The 19,113-nt window shown below is 44.3% G+C and overlaps 1 protein-coding gene across 15 annotated transcripts in view; it reads right to left on the bottom strand.

Moving 5' to 3' along the window:
- Positions 1-19,113, bottom strand: part of SLC39A11 (solute carrier family 39 member 11) — a 351,831-nt gene that overhangs the window by 263,949 nt on the left and 68,769 nt on the right. For 13 of the 15 annotated variants that reach the window (XR_010384562.1, XR_010384564.1, XR_010384565.1 and 10 more), the window contains one exon: positions 17,697-17,735. The exons of 1 other annotated variant lie outside the window; for it this stretch is intronic. Coding sequence is in view for 9 of the 14 variants with exons in the window: in XM_064495589.1 (XP_064351659.1) it covers positions 17,697-17,735 (39 nt within the window). In the remaining 5 variants the exon portion in view is untranslated. Of the gene's footprint in view, positions 1-16,306; positions 16,328-17,696; positions 17,736-19,113 lie in introns of those variants that run through there. One more of the 15 variants, XM_064495593.1, reaches the window with a different exon arrangement.

Below are 19,113 nucleotides of genomic sequence, written 5' to 3'. Positions count from 1 at the left end.
AAAACGGCTGTTCACACTTATCCCTAAGTAGGAATCAGGGCTGGGGAAGCACAGCAGGCTTTTTTTATTACAAGCCTGTAGGACAATCTGACTTTTTAAACTATCCATGTATATGTATATCGTGGGAGTGGGGAGGATTTTTTAATAAATTGATAATATAAATCATAAAATATGTAAATATAAAAGTAAATATTATAAATAAATTTATGATACAATTTTTTAAATGTTTTAATAATAGAAGACTTCGATTTCACAGTGAAAACCCAATCGGTGAAAAGGATCCTATGAACAAAAACTGAATTTTCAGACACGTTTCTGCATGATAATGAGACACCCACCTGAACTGTGTGTTTTTGCTGAAGGTCCCTAAATCACAGCCTTGACATCAAAAGGCTGAAAAGGACTTTCAGAGGAGACATTTAAAATCAGCTGACATGTGCAAGCTCTTTCTCACGTTGCCTTGCAAGTAAAATCCTCCACTTCCCTTCCATAGTTTCCCAAACCTAGCAAAACTCCTACAATTCTTTTTCTCAAAATATCATGTAAAATGCCACCGGGATCTATACCTCATAATGGTATTAATTTCCCACTGGTGTCAGGGGTACCAGCACAAAGTAATCAAAAGCAATCAGCTGAACACCAGCCCAGAGCCGGCAAACCTTTTCATTTCTGCATAAGTGCTCGTTTTGGGACAATTTCAGCTCTGGAAATATAAATGAATGTGTGAAGAGTTTCTTAAGACATACATCAGAATATTCTGGCACGTTGGGTGCAGTTAAACATTTCTTTTATGACAGTAATGACAGTTTAAGGACTGGCAGAAAATCCAAGCTACGAAACAAAAGTTCCCTCTCAATAAGAAAGGGGGAGGAAATTGCACAAAGATCACTTACGACACACTGAGTGTCAGTTTCAGCTGTGCCAGGAGCACGCCTCTAAGGAAGGTACACAGGAGTCTACGGAAGCCAGGAAGACAGTTCAGAATAACAGCACCCAGCGCTGAGTCTGCTGCACACCAGGTCCTCCTCACATGTTTGCTGAAGCACAGGAACATGGACTCTGACCCAAAGAAGGCCACTGCCTAAACAAGGAATAGGCACAAACCTGCAATCCACATAAATCAAGGCAGTAAGTGCTCCAAAAGGACAGAAGCCAAATAATGTCTCTAAGTTTGGTCTTCAAATCAGATATTAAATTAATTTTTAAAAGTCAATCAACAAGTACTTCACTGGTGACTAAGACATGACCAACATTATGCTAGATCCTAGGGGACCGGGAGGGAGGAAGCAAGGACACAAAAGCTGACCTGAGTCCTGCCTTTGAGGAGCTGGCTACGTACCATACTAAGAGAGATTATAGAAGACATCTGAAAGGGTGAGGAAAGAAGGCATCAGAAATGACAAAGGAAGAAAGCTTGTGGTCATTCCAAGGAAGGCAATGACAACGTTGTTAAAAAGTAAAACACCAAAGAAAATGTGGTGAAGGGCTCTTGAAAGTTGGACATGATTTAGAAAGGAAAATAAAGGTGTGACCTTCTAGCCGGTTAAGAATAGTGTGAGCTGTCTGGAAGGCAAGCTTACATTGTGGGCATCACAGGATGCTCAGCCTGGTTGGGGGTACCAAGAGATAGTTGAGGGGAACCTGGTAGAATGGCTTGACCTCAAGACAATGAGCAGGTTGCTTCCTGTTGGTAGCATACTAGACTTGCCTGGAGTTTTCAAACTACAAGAGCCAGGGCCCCCCCATAACCTATTGGAACAGACTCTGGACTGGACTGGAAACCAACAGACCAGGTGCTGGTCTACTGATGTAATCTAGACGGGAGGCAGCAAAGCCCTGACCAGAACAGAGGCAGAGGGACAGGGAAGAAAGAAGAAATCTGCAGGCAACTATCCAGAATGAGGTCACCACGTCCATTCCAAATCAAGTCACCCATCAGAAACCCACAATGGGTGACCACGTGAATTTTGCACTGAGTCAGCTTTCAAATTTGGCATGTCGATTATTAGTCATGACTCAAGTATGAATCAAATTCATATGGGGGCTTGATCTGTACCTAATCTCCTTTTATCAAAAAACCCCCATAATATGCCAGCTTCGTGCAATTTTACAAAATTAAACCTACCAGCTCAAAATTATCATCATTTACATTCAGCTTCGATTACAGTTATTAATGGAGACAGACCCACTTAGGTGACCTAACTCTTGCTAGCTACAGCTACACGAAGAAATGATGGGCAGGGGCTTGGCCTACCAGTTTGAATGCAATCTCCAAAACACAAAAGAGCATCTGAGTTTAAAAAAAAAATCTCCCCGGAAATATACACAAAATGTTATGATAACTCACAGAGAAAAAAATGTGACAATGAGTGTGTATATGTCCATGAATGACTGAAAAATTGTGCTGAACACTGGAATTTGACACATCATAAAATGATTATAAATCAATAAAAAATGTTAAAAAAAAGATACGATTATAAAAAAAAAATCTCCCCTACGACCCTCTCCCAGATACCTGCCCCAAGAGAAATGAAAACATGTCCACACAAGGACTTACACAAGGATGCCCACAGTAGCTTTATTCATAGCCTAAATCTGGAAAGAACCGATACATCCAACAACAGAATGGGTAAACCCATTTATAAAATGAAAATATTCCTTAGCAATAAAAATGAAAAAAAGGACTGACACCATGATGATGTGGAGGAGTCTCAAAGTCATGACAGTGGGTGAAGGAAGCCTGGCAAGTATGTACTGGATGAGTCATGTACACTGTAGGATTCCACGAGGCACAAGAATACAAAACTCACCTATGGTGACAGAAATTATAAGGTGGTTGCCTGAGAGGAGAGGCAGAGTTGACTTGAGGATTAGAACAGAAGCTCTTTCTGGGATGACAAAAATGTTTTCCATCCCATTTTGGGTGGTGGTTAAACACATGTATACAACTGTCAAAGCCCATTGGGCTGACACTTTAAGATCTGGGCATACTATTATATGCAAATTATATTCATTTTTTTAACTCTTAGGAAGGTTCCCCAGATTCTAATAAGTCATATTAGTACCACAGACAGTAATATTGCATAGCCAGATTCCAGGGTCTACCCTAAAATGGTCCCTCTGGGTCATCCAGCACAATCACCAAGCACCCGACAAGGCCCAGGCCCAGAGCTGAGAGCCAGGTGAGTCTTAAACACCACGTGCCAGCAGTGTTAGATCTGTCAACCGTACCCCAGAGGACCTCTCACCATCCATTCTCCACTGGTGGAGTCCTAGACCCTACTGAGTTCCTTAAAGCAAGGATAAACACCCAAGACATATCTGGGCTTGGAATTTACTGACCAACAACCTAATTCTAACTGTCTCTGCCAAAACAGAGGGAGAAAGAGCTGAAAAATAATCCATCATCAAGCCTAGCCCTACTCCAAATCTAAGTTCCAAAGTGGAACTCAACAAACATCTACAGAGTAACTACAGTGCATAAGATGCCTGTCTACACTGGAGCACCCAGTGGCGATGATCTCAGCTACACTTAAAACAAGGCCACAGTGCTCCAAAGTCAAATGATATTGAGTTCACCATCCCTCTTCCACAGACACACTATTGTGAATAATAGAGAGATGTGAGCATGCTAATTATGTCGGTCCTTCACGGCACATTCAGACCAGCTAGATGAATGGGGGACTCCCGGAATCTCTCAGCCTGCCAAAATTATTAAGTCCATGTAGACTAACAAAAGGCGGGGAGGGAGAAAGGGAGGCATTCTTATCAAACCTTTTCACCAGCTGGTCATCAAGAGAGTGAGAACACGATGTTGCCCAAAGCAAACTCTCCGTGGCACCCAGCCACCAATCCATCAGCACCCTCTCAACTCTGGCCTACTGATGGGCAGTTACACCAGCCGCTCAAGCCTCCCCCACCCCAACACCACCGCTCACTCATGCTGATCCAATCTGTCCCAGCTCTGGCTGGAACGCAAGACCTGCCAACACGTGAAGGAGGAGACAAGAGGGAGCGTCTGGCTCTGCGGAGAGAAAACTCCCAGGTCTAGGCAGGAGCTGCTGCTGCTTCGCTGACCTCCCTCCAGGGAGGTGGCAAACCACCCAACCCCTGGCTCCGTGCTTCTTTCCTGGCTCAGAGGAAATCAGGAAGGAGGCTTAGGGACAGGATTTTCACGGTCAAGGAGAAAGAAAAACGCCACCCCTCATTCCAAACAAAATTACACTTCGTTTTCACCACATATGGAAACCTGGGTTCTCAAAGTGTCTTCGGTCCTAACTCACACGAGGGGTGCAAGAGACTGCCATCAGTGTGGCAGGGATCCCCAGCGGATGGAGGGCAAGAGGTCCGGAGTGATGGGGCAGAATCTCAGGAAGGGACTGGACGGAAGATGGAAAGAAAACCACCTAGGGCTGCCTGATTTCACAAATAAAAACACAGGACGTCCTGTTAAATTAGAACTTCAGATACGCAATGAATTTTTTTTTAATTTGGGACAGGTTTATACTAAAACATTATTACTTTTCTGAAAGTCCAGTTTAACTGACCACCCCATATTTTACGTGGCCCCCATGGCTAGCCCCACCAGCAGCGCCACAGCAGGTCTGCCCTCTCTTCTCTTCTCTTTCTCCCTCTCTCTCTATGAAAGGCAATACCGCGTCATGGATACAAGGCGTGACTCTGGAGTCAGACTACCTGAGTCAAGCAAGGCCCACCACTTCAAGCCCCCAGCTCGGACACCCTGGGTAAGAGATTCATCTCTCCAGGGCTAAGATTTCTTCATATGGAAAATGGAAATAATAATAGAAATAATAGTGACACTCGTAAGTCAAATGGAATTAATAACATAACAACAACACTTACAGAAAGACTGACCCTATGCCAGGAGCTTCCTTAATCCACCCAACAGCAAGAGTCAGGTACTACTGTGATCCCTACTTCACATATGGGGGGAAACTGAGGCACAGAGAGGTGATGTAATTAACAGTAGCTACTAATAATAGCTAGTAAGCGGGAGAGCCAAGATTCAGTCCCAGCCAGTGTGGCTCTTGAGTCCCTGCTCTTGACTTTCATGACACTGTCCCCAAAGTGGTGCTTGTCTCTTGGAGTTGAAATAAGGACTAAATGCAAGAAAGCACAAATACTGGCCTGGAGACTAGAAGTGCTTGATACTGCATATGCTTAGAATATGCCTTGGCTTTTACTATTATCAGAGCAAATGATTTGCGAAAATAACCAAACAGGAAAAATGAAGGCTCTGGGAGGGAACCCAGGTAACTCGGGGAGACAACGACTGTAAAGAGAAAACCCTATGCTGACTACCAGACAGATACGAATGCGCGGACTAAATCCAAGAACAGGACCGATGCTGGAGGGAAAAACAAAACAAATGAAAAATAGGGAGAACAAGGAATCGTTTTCAGAAATTGAAACTATGAATACAAAAAAAAAAAAGAAGAAAGAAAAAGAAACGTTGGCTCTTTCTATTTATTTAAAATCAGTGAAATTCCCCACCATGCAGAACAAAACGGCAAAGATTTTATAAAATACGAGAGAGAAAAGAGAGGAAGATGACGGCTCAGTCCAGGAAGTCCAACAGCCAACTAATCAGACTAATAAAGAGAGAACAGAGAACCAGCGGTGGAAACATTAAAGGAACAAAAATAGCATTTACCAGAACTGAGGGACACTGCTTTCCAAATCAAGAAACTGCAGAATAAATTTACTGAGAAATGCAGGAGAAAATTTCTCAAGAAACAGACTAAAGCGGTTACCTCTAAAAAAGAGGCCATGGGGGGGGGGGGGGCGGCAGGGAGAGAGGACTGCTTTTTTTTTTTTCTTTTTAAGCCTTTTATTAACATTTGCTCTTTCTTGATGGGTGCATCTATTACCCTGATAAAAATAAACAGTGATCGCCAAAATTGAGCCCCGCTTAAATGTCCAAGAAGTCATTAGTAAAAGGTACCACAGTTATGTGCGCTGTTTAATGTACTTCAATTATCCCTCCATAAAGATGAAAACAAATATTAATTGTGGTCAGTTTGTGCAACGGAGCACCACACCACGACCAAAATAATACAAAAACGTTCAGGATTTATGGTGAAAGGACACTTTTTAACTATGATGTATGGTATGATCCCATTTTTTAAATTATATATAAACAAAGAAAGTATAAAAGAGCATGCTGCTGTGAAGAAAGGTTTGAAGGCATCAACTGGGTATGAATAAGACGGATGCTTAATAACACTGAGGACCATGTACTGGAAGAAAATTCTTCCAGAACCGTAGCACCCACGCTCTGACTGGTATCTAATTTATACCCATCCCAAATTCGTCATGTGTTCTCCACCCATTTCCTTTGATATGAGATAATAATGGTCAATGGGTACTGGACATTTGCTATGTGCCAATCACTGTGCCAAGTGCTTCAAACAGACTTACTCATTTTACCTGCATAGCAACCATATAATGGAAACAATACTATTATCTCCATTTTACAGGTGAGGAAACTGAGGCTTACAAACGCTAAGTGACTAGCCCAAGCTCACAACTAATAAGCTGAGAAACCAGGATCAAACCCAAGCAAGGTGACTCCAGAGCTCATTGTAACGCCAGAGCACATGTCTGCCAGACAAAAGGTTCCACCTCTTGGTGCCCAGTGCCCCCTGCCCTGAGCTCAACCCACATGGCTGATGGTTTGAGACATTTCCTGGCATGACTACATCCTGAGAAGTTCATCATAATTAAATCGTGGGGAAATTTTCAAATTGCTTCAGAGATGTAATGAGTTTACATTCAATTAGTTCCTTCCTTCATTGGGAGAATCATAAAGACTGATTCCCTTAAAGACTCAGCAGGGAGGGTTCCTCAGTGCCTATTTTGAGATTTCATTCTGAGGTTCCAAGGATGTAAATCAGTGCACACAGAAGATCTGGAGAAACTGGGCTGGACTTAAAGGCAGCCAACCCCAGAGAAAACCTCAAATGTACATGCCACACTCATTTAACACTTCAAAAAATATCTTCGAGTATCCTATACTAGGGACCAGTCTCAACAATAGAAAAGGCAGCCTTCTAGGTACTTCTAGTTTGAGAAGGAAGAAGAGGAGTGAAGCACTTAAAATCCAGAGATAAGTGCAGTACAGAATAAGTATGAATATCTACAGATACTTGGCCAAGGGGTACTAAATCCCATCCTGGAGGGGCTGGTAGATTAGGATGGAGAAAATGAGATGCTAAATTTCCCTAAGGAGCAAACTTTCAGTGGCCAGGACCTGGAAGGGACCAGGCTCCCAGAGGGACAGAGCTGGCAAGCCCCCAGGGCTTTGGGAACTAGGTTCATAATGAGAAGGCCAAGGTAGAGTAAATGGCAGGCAAATTCTCTCTTGAACAGTTGGCAACAATTTACTTACAACTCAATTTGCACAGTGCCAGGAGCATTCCTGTTCTAAGCCAGTTGGATGCTGGCTCTCTCCAGCAGGGAGAGGCTCCCCTTCTCCAGTGGCTAAATGAGGTGAGGTTGCACTTAGGGTACTCCACATCGATTCATGAAATGCGGAGTGTGAAAATATTTAAGTGCTCTAAGGCTCTTAGAGGAAGCACAGACCTATAGGGGGTAGGACTTATCCTTCCTTTTCCATCCAACCATCCATCCATCCATCCATCCATCCATCCATCTACCCATCTATCCATCCATCTACCTACCCATCCACCTATCCAGCCATCCATTCATTCATCCCTACACCCATTCATTCATCCGTCCATCCATCTAGCCATCCATGCACCCATCCATTCATCCATCTACCCACCCATCTCCATCCATTAGCCATCCATCCATCCATTTATCTGCCTACCCATCCATCTACCCATCCATCTATCCACCCATCCATTCATCCATCTATCCATCCATCCATTCATCCATCCATATCCATCTATCCGTCCATCCACCCATCCATCTATCCAGTCATCCATTCATTCATCCCTACACCCATTCATTCATCCATCCATCCATCCATCTAGCCATCCATCCACCCATCCATTCATCCATCTATCCATCCATCCAATCATCCATCTACCCACCCATCTCTATCCATTACCCATCCATCCATCCAACTGAGCATTTGTTTATTTGCTACATCAAACAAACAAAAAAAATTGAGAGCCTCCCACATGTCAGGAATACTTCCTTAAGTTCTTTACTGATTTGCTTTTCTTGAAATTGCAATACTCATGACTTCCACCCCTGGCAGGGTTCTCTCTATCCTTCTCGTTTCCTTTATTGTTCTCCATCACATGTATCTCTGTCAGACATACTGTACATTTTATTATAGAATTTATCATGTGACCCTCTCTCCTAGAATGACAGTCCCAGGAGGGCAGGAATTTTTGTTTGCTTTGTTTACTGTTCTATCCCCAGTGCCTAAAACAGTGCCTGCCATAATTTTAGGGGAGATGGGAGGGACCAGGAGGACCCCTGGAGACTCCCTTCTCTTCCCCACTGCCCTAAGCATCCCACACACGTCAAAGGAATCCAGCATGGAATGCAGCTCACTTGTCATCTATCATATGCAAATAATAAAACCTACAAGCTACAGGATTACTGTGAGGGTCAGACGACTTAGTGGATGGGAAAGAGCTTTGAAAAATATGAAGCAATAAAGCAATGTTACATAATAATATTTGGGACTCATGAGCCTGTAAGATGCAAGTGTTCCCTGGAGTGAGCACATGGACACCCCCTCCCCATGGATCATTCATGCACAATCACAAAGTGTTGCACACAGTCAACTCAGTAAGCTATTTAAAGCTCATGCACAGGCAGTTGACTCTGTGCCCCTTCCTCCTGCCTTAAATACAATACTAATCCGTTTTCCCCTTGTTTATGCATTTAACAGATACATTTTTTTTCCACCCTCCCGGAGAACTAACTCACTTAGCCCCGGGGTTGTCGTGGTTGATTTCTTCACAGAAGACCAGAGCTTCAGAAACAGAAAGGTTTCTAAAGAAATGCTACAGCAAGAGGGGGGAAAAAAAAAAGGAAGAGAAGATCTGTGTACAGGTAAAGCCAAGCCTTCCCCTCACTTGCTTGTCAACTGCACAGTCCCCGGGGGACTGCATCTCCATCGGGCCTGATGATTCTATTCCGTTCGCTGTCTGGCGAGTCCAGGGAATCAGTTCATGGCCTCAAGCCAAAGTCAGATGTGGGATTAAAAGCCAGGACACCCTGACAGCAAAGATCAGCTTCTGCCAGCAAGCTATTAGAGCGTTTGCCTCCCAGTATTTTGTTCTCTCTCTGCCCCGGAGGGCACAGAAGCATTAAACAGCCATGACTGAATTTTCCTTCCCACCATGTGCACAAGGTAGGAGGGCAGGATTTCAGTCTCGGGGGAGCCATGAGATGCCTGCCTGGAGGTTACAGGACTCGCCACTTATCTCGGGGATTCTGAGCAGCTCAGGTAGAAACAGAGCCCACGGCTCAGGACTCCCTCTGATTCCTGGCCTCAGCTGCCCTGAGAGGGGCTCCTCTCCCCCAGGGAAAGCAGCACTGATTCCTTGGGGCTGGAAGCATCGGGAGGGAGGGCAGAGTGAGCCCCAGGAAACCCCTCGCCTCCATCCTGCAGCCCACCCTGAGGCCGACAAACCTCTCCAGGTCCTGGGAAGGACATCAAGCCAGGATTCTCAGCCCATGACCCCAACTCCTCTGATCTCCTTGCTTCTCACCACCCTCGTGGGGGGCGACGAGAGGAATAAAAACCACAGTCTGGCACCGTCCCCAATGCGCTGCCCACACGCCCGCCCGAGAAACACTGGGCTGGGCTTTCTCTCCGCCCCTCCTGCCCTCAGCAAAATGCTCTTTATATCCATAACTTATGTTCATAACATGAAGCAGGGACTCCCCTGAAAAGAGGGGAGAAGATTGATTCCTGAATTTAAGAGGAAAAGTTTGGACTTAGAAAATGAAAAATCAAAGAAATACAGTTCCAAGTTAACAAAACCAAATGAGCTGAAGCATGGGATATTAAAAAGTAATGTTTCTCCCAAGTCTCTTCCAGCTCCACAGCCCGGACACACCCACCCTCAAGAGGACAAGTGTCCTCTACATAGAAGGATTCCGGGGAGATTACAGGACTGCTAACCGCAGCATGCCACCTCACTTAATAGCTAATTCTTGCTTCCAGAACAACGCAGTCCTTGTACTGAGAAGAATTTGGCCTGAACCCTCTTCTCTCAGGAGACCAGGGCACCTATGACTAATCTGGCCCAGAAAGGTCTCGTTTCTCTGCTGCTTACAGAGAGCAAAGTCAGTTTCGCTGGCTCTTGGAATTTCTTCCTTAAGTTAGCAAACCGACTGGAAACTGAGAAAGCCGGCATTTCCTCTCTCTGGGTGGGCTGTCCAAAAGGAAGCTGAGAGGCGAGATGGAGAAAACAAGACAAAGGGAGACCCAGAGGAGGGGTCCAGTGACTGCTGGAAATGGAAAGAAGGAAGGCACTGGGCAACCAGGCGGGAATACTGGTTCTGGGAGGGGAGACTGCCAACAGGCATCTCCCCTGCAAGGGATGGTGGCAGCTGGCAGAGCCTAGCCGCGACATTCTGCAGGGTCCTCCCACCCAGAACTAGAGAACCCCCGACCCCGTGGATCTGGGTGCCCCTTGCAACCTGCTTTGGACAGTGCTTCTGTGAAGGCTTCGGACTCTAGGCCTCCAGAGGCAGAGTTTCCCCCTGCACCTTCTTAGAACTCTTCCACCAAGAATTCCTGGGCTCCCCCCACTGACCCATGAGGTGGGCAGACCCACGAGTGGACAGATGGCCAAGCAACAGGAAGCACCAAGGGCCAAGCCCCGCAAGCGAGGCCCTCTCGCACCCTCCAGTCTAGTCGAGCTGCCAGGCGCCGGCAGCCTCACCAGTGACCCCAGTCAAGACCAGAAGAACTACCCAGCTGGGTCCAGCCAACCTAGAATCACAAGAAATAATAGAAGGTTATTGGCGTAAATCATGAAGTGTTGGGGTGGTTTCTAATTGACCCGTGAGCGTGGGGCACGTTTGCTGTATGTCAGCTACCCGACATCCATTACACCCACTTAGGCAACAACACCTCAGTTTTGCTTTGGAGAAGCCATCTCCACTCCCTCAGGATTAGTCATTATTAGTCTTTGCTTTTTATCTAACGGGGAGGGGAGGGCACAGGCCCAGCTCTGGCCAGTTAACATGCTACCTCCCCGCGGGAGCAGGGATTGGTGTTCAGGGGTGAACACATAACCCACATAACCCAAATCAGGCCAGGTACCCCCTGCCCGTGTGCCCACCCCTCCACTAGATCATAACTGCAGACAGAGGCCGTCTCTCCTAGCACGCCTTCAAATGCTCAGCACCTGGCTCAGTGCCTGGTGTAAGGCAGGTTCTGCATAAGTGATGAATGAATGAATGAATTAATTAATGGGTGGATGGATGGAAGGGAGGGAGGGAGGAAAAGAGGGAAGGAGGGAAGGAGGAAGGGAAGGAAGGAAGGAAGGAAGGAAGGAAGGAAGGAAGGAAGGAAGGAAGGAAGGAAGGAAGGGAGGGAGGAAGGGGAAATAAAAGGAAGAAAGGAAGAAAAATAGGTGAGCCAGTCATTTTAAAGGAATATCTACTAAAGAGCTACCTGTTCGTACAGACATCTGTAAGAGTTATTGTGACTTTGGGGCACTCACATTTGACTATTCAAAACCTCTCAAGACCTTCTTTAATCTCCTGCTGGTCACCTAAGTACCTGCCCCCCATTCTCCTTCATGGGAACACGGGAGGACACCCCCAAACAAAGAGGAATAGAAATCCCCAAAGACAGTGCCCTGGCCCAATCTGTATAGGAGGCCCAGGACCACATGGAGAAGAAGAGGGGAGAAAGCAGGACTCAGGGGTTTCCAGGCCATGAGTGTGGACACAGCCTAGGATGCACTGGAGGGAGGGGAGGAAGGGGGCGGGGGGGCGGGGCAGGGAGTCCTTGGGGCCGCACCACCCAGATGCTCAAAGCCGTGGGCTCTAAACACCAATGCTGTTACTTTCCATCACCACAGAGGAAAGGTAATATATATCATTTCCTCCCCCGCGCTGTTTATAATGACATTGGAAATCTGAAACATGAAATTGAAAAGAAAAAATACAGTAATAATAATAATCTATCTCCTTCTTGAGTGTTTTTCTTCCCCTTTCTCCCCTTCTCACCTCGCCACCCCCTCCCCCTGCAGCAAGACCTCGCTTCCCTCCCAACGTGGAGTCGGGGGTCAGGATGCTTCTGGAAAGAAGGGCCTCACTTTGCGGGCTCATGTTGCACAGAATGAGGGGAGGGCCGGAGGACAGAGCTATCACCACATCACCCTGGTAATCGCAGGAACCATGACGGGTTGGGGGCCAGGATCACTGGGCCAGAAATCAGCCTTGTCTCCTGTGACATGTTCAGGGTCTCCTGCGACATGTTCAGGGTCTCCTGCCTGTGCCTGGCATGGTTTTGAGTGTTCTCAAAACATAGCTGAGACACAGAAGTTTCCCACCAGAAACTGGTCATTTGAAACCTTTAAAAGTAAAATGCCTGGTGGCAGAAGTGGCCAGTGCACCTTGACAACTGTGCCAAGAACGCTGCGAATAGTCCTGGTCAGAGAAGAGCCCTTTCCCCATCTTCTTCCTGGCACCATGCCACACTTAGCTTGTCAAGTGAGACCCGTGAGGCAGGTGGCTCAAAGTAGCAGCAAACCAACCCTGGAACACTCCCTCACTTCAATGATTGCCTACTTAAAGGGCAGCCTTCTCCCCAAAACAGACCAACATCTGCTCCCCGGTCATTGCACTCCGGTGCAGGAGAAAAGCTGCAGAGAGTATAATCTAGGAGGCTCTGGGGCTCCCTGGTTTCCAAAAAGCTTCAAAAAGCAGATTTAAGAAAGGAGGTCCACAGGGGACAACAGCCCTGAAGCTCCCAAAGTGATCTGCCCCGTCCAGGTGATGCTGGGGATGGGATCTGCTCCAGGTCCAAGCACGTTCAGCATCCCCGGGACGTCATCTGGGCCCTTTGTTTCACTCAGCCTCAGAAAGAGGGAAGTCATGGCTCAGAGAAACACAGAGCAAAGATCTCTGAAGAAGTTTCATCAGAGGCCGTTACAGTGCTCCCTTCATACTGTCTGGTGGTGGTCCGGCCCACTTCAGTGTGGTCCCACTGAAAAATCTCCATTAGGACACACTGGGGTCAATAAAAAGGAGAAAAGGTACCAGCAATTATTACTTCGCGATCCAGGATCCATAGAGCCAGGAGGATAAAAGCTAGGATTTCTGAAGACCCAATTCAGTGGCTGCTCTCCACCCCCATCCCTTCTCTCTCTACTATTTATTCTAGAATAAACCTCTCCAATGAATCTGGCTGGAGTCCCCTCCCTGAATCCCTCATGCTACAATTTAAGCCATTTCTTCCCATCCATCTCTCCTTGGAAAGGGAGAGCAGCTGGCCACCATCGTCCCTCCAGACTCAAAGGCCATCATGGGACAGCGTCGTTAACTTCCAACAATGAGTCAGTTATTTGCAGAAAACATCATTCACCACTTGCTGCACAAAAGCAGACTCAGCCAAAAACCCCTTAAGAAGAATCATGTCTTTCATAAGAAGCCAGCTCCCTACGGGATTAAATAATAGATATTAAATTGCCTTTTCATGCTTAGAAGTAAGTTCCTTGATTGGTAGCCTGTCTTTCTCTTCTGCAGTTTCATGGTCATATTTATTCCAAACAAGTGCTTCTTCCTTGAGAGAGAAGATACATTGATTTAGAGATTCTCAGTGAGTTCAAGTCTCACAAAAAAAAAAAAAACAGACATCAAAACCAGAGCAACGAATATTAAAATGGTGACCCTCAATGGTTTAGCCTCACCCAAATCCATCGAAAGGTTCATCTTTGGGGATAATGACTGCTTTTCTCCCTTGGATGAAAGGCTATTCAATTACACATTTAAATGTACCGTTGAATAGGTGAGTCGGTGAATAGGTGGACCAAAAACTGAAACCCTTCACGACTGCCTTACAACAAAAAGACATAAGCTCACTTTTGCAGAAAATTGCCCCATTAAATGTGCAGATTCAAGAAGCTCTTAATGAACCATCCATTTCATGTCCTCAGTTCCCAGCAGACTCAACTGAGGTCCAGGACGACTGAGGAGCTTGCCAAAGTCACGCAGCTAAATGCTGGCAGCCCCTGACTTCTCATCTGGGTTTGATCCTAGCTCTGCCACCATCTAGCATTTTTAAATTCTGGATAAGTCACTTACTCTCTCTGGCTCTGTTTCTTGCCTGTACATAGAGGCAGCTGGACCAGACATCAGCTAGAAGGCACTGCGGTCTAAGAGTGGGAACTCAACAGGCAGACAGTGGGTTCGAGTCCTGGCTCTGCTCCCTTTATGAGCCTGAACAACTTACTTGTACTCGCTGTGCCTCAGTTTCCACATCTGTAAAGTGAGGGTAAATAACAGGACCTGGTATTCACCTCATAGAGTTGTTATGAAAATTAAATTAGATGATCTAGGTAAAGTACTTGGCAGAGGCCCCTGTCCATAGTAAGGACTCAATAAATATGAGTTATTATAATTCTCTAAAACCTTTTCCAGCTTTAAAGGTGTATTACTCTAGGAATCTAATAGGAAATAATGACAATCCTTTTTTTTTTTTAAAAACGGTAACATTTGTCCTTATTACGTTCATGCCTCAGGCAAAAATCAAGGCCAGACAACCGGTACCAAGAAGAGAATGACAATGATTACTAGAGACCTGGAGAGAAATTTATGGAGTCAGGAGGAAAACAGGCAAAGGGATTTCAAGAGGAGTCATATAAGAAGGACTGATTAATGCTTCCAAGGCCCTGCTAATGAGAAAAAACAACCCGCAGAAGATATTGCTAGGCATATTTGGAAAACCCGCGGCCTAATACACACTATTATATATAAATAATTGATAGCCAACAAGAGTCTACTGTATAACACAGCGAACTAGAGTCAGTATCTTGTAATAACCTATACAAAAAACAATCTGAAAAAGAATAGATTTCTATGTAACTGAATCACTTTGCTGTACACCTGAAACTAACACAACATTGTAAATCAACTATACTTCAACTTAAAAAAATAAAATAAAAATAAAATAAAATAAAATAAAATAAAATAAAATAAAATAAAATAAAAGAATGAATACCAGTGAAAAAAAAGAAAAAAGGAATACCCATGTCCTTTCTCCCAGGAATCTCTCTTACGGAAATGCTTGTTCCAGGACACAATTATATATCACGTACATATGTCACTGCAGCATTTTATTGGAGATAGATTTTAATACACAAATGAATGCAGAACTGACTGTAGAAACATGTTACATCTGTGCCAGGCACAGCAGGACCCCAGCCAACGGTCTGATGGCCAGTTTTCCCTTTTTCTAGATTCAGAGCATCTCAAAGCTGTGCTGAAGAAGGACACGAGGCCCTGTGGGACATCTAACTGTCCTGATGCTTGGCGTTTGCATAATCTAAATTCTCCGAGGATAAGCGCTCAAGGTTAACAGTGATGAATGACCTTTGGGAAACTGGGGGAGAAGCAAGGGGACTTTTTCCTTCTTTGTCTTTAACTTAAATACAACCAAATTTGTACACATTCTACTCTATAATTAGAAATAACACATCAAAATGCTCTCAACCAGGCACAATTGACACTTTGGGGCACACAATTCTTGGTGGTGGAGCCTGTCCTGTGCATCATAGGATGTTTAGCAGCATCCCTGGCTTCTACCCACTAGATACCAAATGTGCCAAATGTCCCCTGGGGGGGGCCGGGCAAAATCATCGCCTACCCCCCAAACCCACCCTCGGTTGAGAACCACTGTCTTAGCCAATAGAATGACAATTTTAAATATAAATCAGTCCATGATAAGTACAAACAATTATTACAACTCAAACCACTGGGGCTCTATTGTCTTTCCCTAGTTTGGGGAAGAATTTATAAGAATCCACTGCGAGTTACCAATGCCACTGACTTTTTCTGAGTTTGAGTCCCAGCTACCTCCCCCATCAGGCTTTCATTTTTCTCTCTGTATCAGGAGACCCGTCAAGGAGTGCCTTTGTGCAACCAGCATATATTCAAGGCCAGTCTTAGAATCAAAGTCAGTGACTTATCTTCTATTAAGGACACAAAAATAACTTTCAGAATCTTTTTTCCAACCAACAACTTTAAAAATCAGAAGTAAAACTATTTTTAAACCTCCTAGTTAAACAAACATGTTAATATACTGATCTGATGACGTTTTTAAAGGAACTCATACTTGCATGATGTGAGGCTCCCAAATTCGTTCTTACACGTCCTGAAGGCTATTATTCTCCACCTGGTTTTTGTCTGTTCGTTTCCTTTCTAGTTTCATTTTGGCTTTTGTTTGTTTGTTTGTTTGTTTTTGTCTTTTGATGTATAAATCTTACAATGGCTTTTTGCCTAAAAGAGTAAACCAACCAAGTGCCTGGTCAGCACAGAACAGGATTCCTCAAGCTTTGTACCTGTGTAACCCCTGAAAGAATTTTGAAAAACTAGGTACCCTCCTTGCTCAATTTGAAATTGACATCTGAAATGTTTTCATCTCAAATTTGAAGAGTTGCAAAAGATGTCAATTCTGTCATATAAATATGTTGATGTGTTTAAATAAAACTTGTTTCACCAGTGGTGTAAATGTATCCAGTGAGATCTAACCAGCACAGGGATTTGATTCCCCTCATCTACTCCGTTACCCACCTAAAAATATATGCAAACTAAGCTATGTGTTTACACTTTATGCACTTTTCTGTTTGAGGGTTATATTCTAAACACAAAAATGCATGAGCAAGGTTTTCTTCAAAAGTAAAAAAATTACAACATTTCTTTTTCTCCTTGACTTGTATTTCAATTCCATTTCCCCACAGAATTTTATCCTGGAGCAACTTATATTTTTATACTAGAAAGTCTATTATTGGTCTTTTTTTTCATGCTGCTGTACAAGAAAATATCTCTATACACTTCAATTTAATTTTTAAAGATTTCTTGTGAGCCTAGGGCTCTAACTGCTTGAATAACAATTTGCTGGATTAAATTACCATTAAAATTATTGGTGGTCGAGAACAGAGTCATACTAACAGAAATTAAATATGCCATTTCATAAATATTAAACATGCAAAAGTAAAATATTCTTGGAAATGCATATTTTCATGGATGAGACTTTTTTCAATCCATTCATATATTTGTGGATAAACATTAACTAGTCATTGCTAGAATAAGACAGGGTTAAACATCAATTAAATTCTACTTTTCTGGGTTTTTGTTTTTCTTTTCTTAATGTAAGCAGAGAAAACGTGCTCATGTAAAGAAGACAGAAAAAACAGATTTTTTTTATAATATTGTCATTTTGTTCATTGAACTCTAAGAATGCCCCAAATCCCAAAGTAGTCCACCATGAAAAAATCACTTTTAAGGATTTCTCTGCTAACAATTTGATTCAAAAGACAGGACAGTATCTGAACTGAGAAAGAATTTATGTCCAGTGATTAGTGATTAGCATTCTTCACTGTCTCTTCACCAGCACCAGCATACCAAGGGTCCCTCTGTCTCTGCGTGGAGAATTCGTGGAGAATTTGAGAAACACTGGAATAAACACTCTCCACTTAACATTCCTCCTACCACATGCTACTTACCCCTGCAGCAAAGCCAAGGCTTCCATCTAAGATCTGCCTCTGAAAATGAAAACAAGATGTTTCAGTTTCTAAGGGCTGTTTCCTGGGACAAGAGGAAACCAAAAGGCTTAAGAGAACCACATGAGTAAAGACTAGCCCATGCCTGAGCTTGCAAGAGCCTATCTGGAAGCTTAGATCTGAGTCTTTATAAAATGAGCCAAGAACCAGGGGGAAAGAAATATTTTTAAACCTTCCATCCATCCTACAGCCAATCAGAGCTGTCTTTCAGTGAGACCCTTGGCTTGCATTGGCCCACATGTTTTGCCCCGACCTGGGCTCTCCCTGTGAATTACAGCTATAAGCCTTTAGTAGTAAATGGCTGATCTAAATGATAGAAATCAACAAGTATCGGCAAGGAGTCTATGAACCAACCAAAACCCTCCCACGCTGCAGATGGGAGTGCAAACTGGCACAGCCACTTTGGAAAGATAGCTGGTAGACCCACTAGAAGCAAACCTTCATAAGCAGATCCTATGACCCAGCAGCGCCACTCGTAAGCGATGACCTAGCAGAAATGCATACTTGGACCCACCAGACACGTGTACAAAAATGCCCTCTGCAGCCCTATTTATGAGATCTGAAAACAAGAAACTACCCGAAGGCCCACCAACAGCAGAATGGATATATCGTTGGGATGTGTTCACACGACAGAATACCGTTTGGCACAGAGAACACACATGTGTAGGTAAACGAGCTCACCATCAGGCAGGGGTACTCAGTAAACAGGAAAATACATAGGGTGAAATCAGCCAGACACGGATGAGCATAGACTGTATGATTTACTCCATTTATACACTGTACAGAAACAAAAATCTCTGCTGTTAGAGACCAGGAGAGGCGCTGCTCTTGGAGTGGAGGTTGGGGGTGGGGAGCAATGACTGGAAGGAAGCCTGAAAGGGCGGCTGGTGGGGGGGGGGAATGTTCCAGTGCTTGATCTGGGTACTATTTTCGTGGGCATTGGTGAAAAGTTATCAAGCTGCACGCTTATAAAATGTGCAGTTTTCTACAGATATTGCATACTTCAATTAAAAGTTTGTTTTTTTTTAAAGAAGTGGCTTAAGTTAGGGATATAATCTATAGCCACATAGACACATCACAGACATACTGAAGTGTTGATTGGTCTGACCCTTGAGACTCCCAGTGAGGTCCAGGTTGCTAGTGCCACCAGCTCAGTCATCTCCAAGTATGAGCAGCCTCTTCCCACCTCTGTGTGGCTATGGGGTGGATGGAAGGTTTTAACCCCAGTGAGCCATACAAATGACATTCTTCTCTGGGCATGCCATGACATAGGCCAAGTTGGTCTAACCAACTAATTTAATCAAAGCAGACAGATAGAATTAAAAAGTCAGCAACCATCTGGATCCTGAAAGGAGAAGCA

This window comes from Camelus dromedarius, chromosome 16 (assembly GCF_036321535.1).
Source record: "Camelus dromedarius isolate mCamDro1 chromosome 16, mCamDro1.pat, whole genome shotgun sequence".
Lineage (NCBI taxonomy): Eukaryota > Metazoa > Chordata > Mammalia > Artiodactyla > Camelidae > Camelus > Camelus dromedarius.
This window is presented reverse-complemented; position numbering and strand designations above follow the sequence as displayed.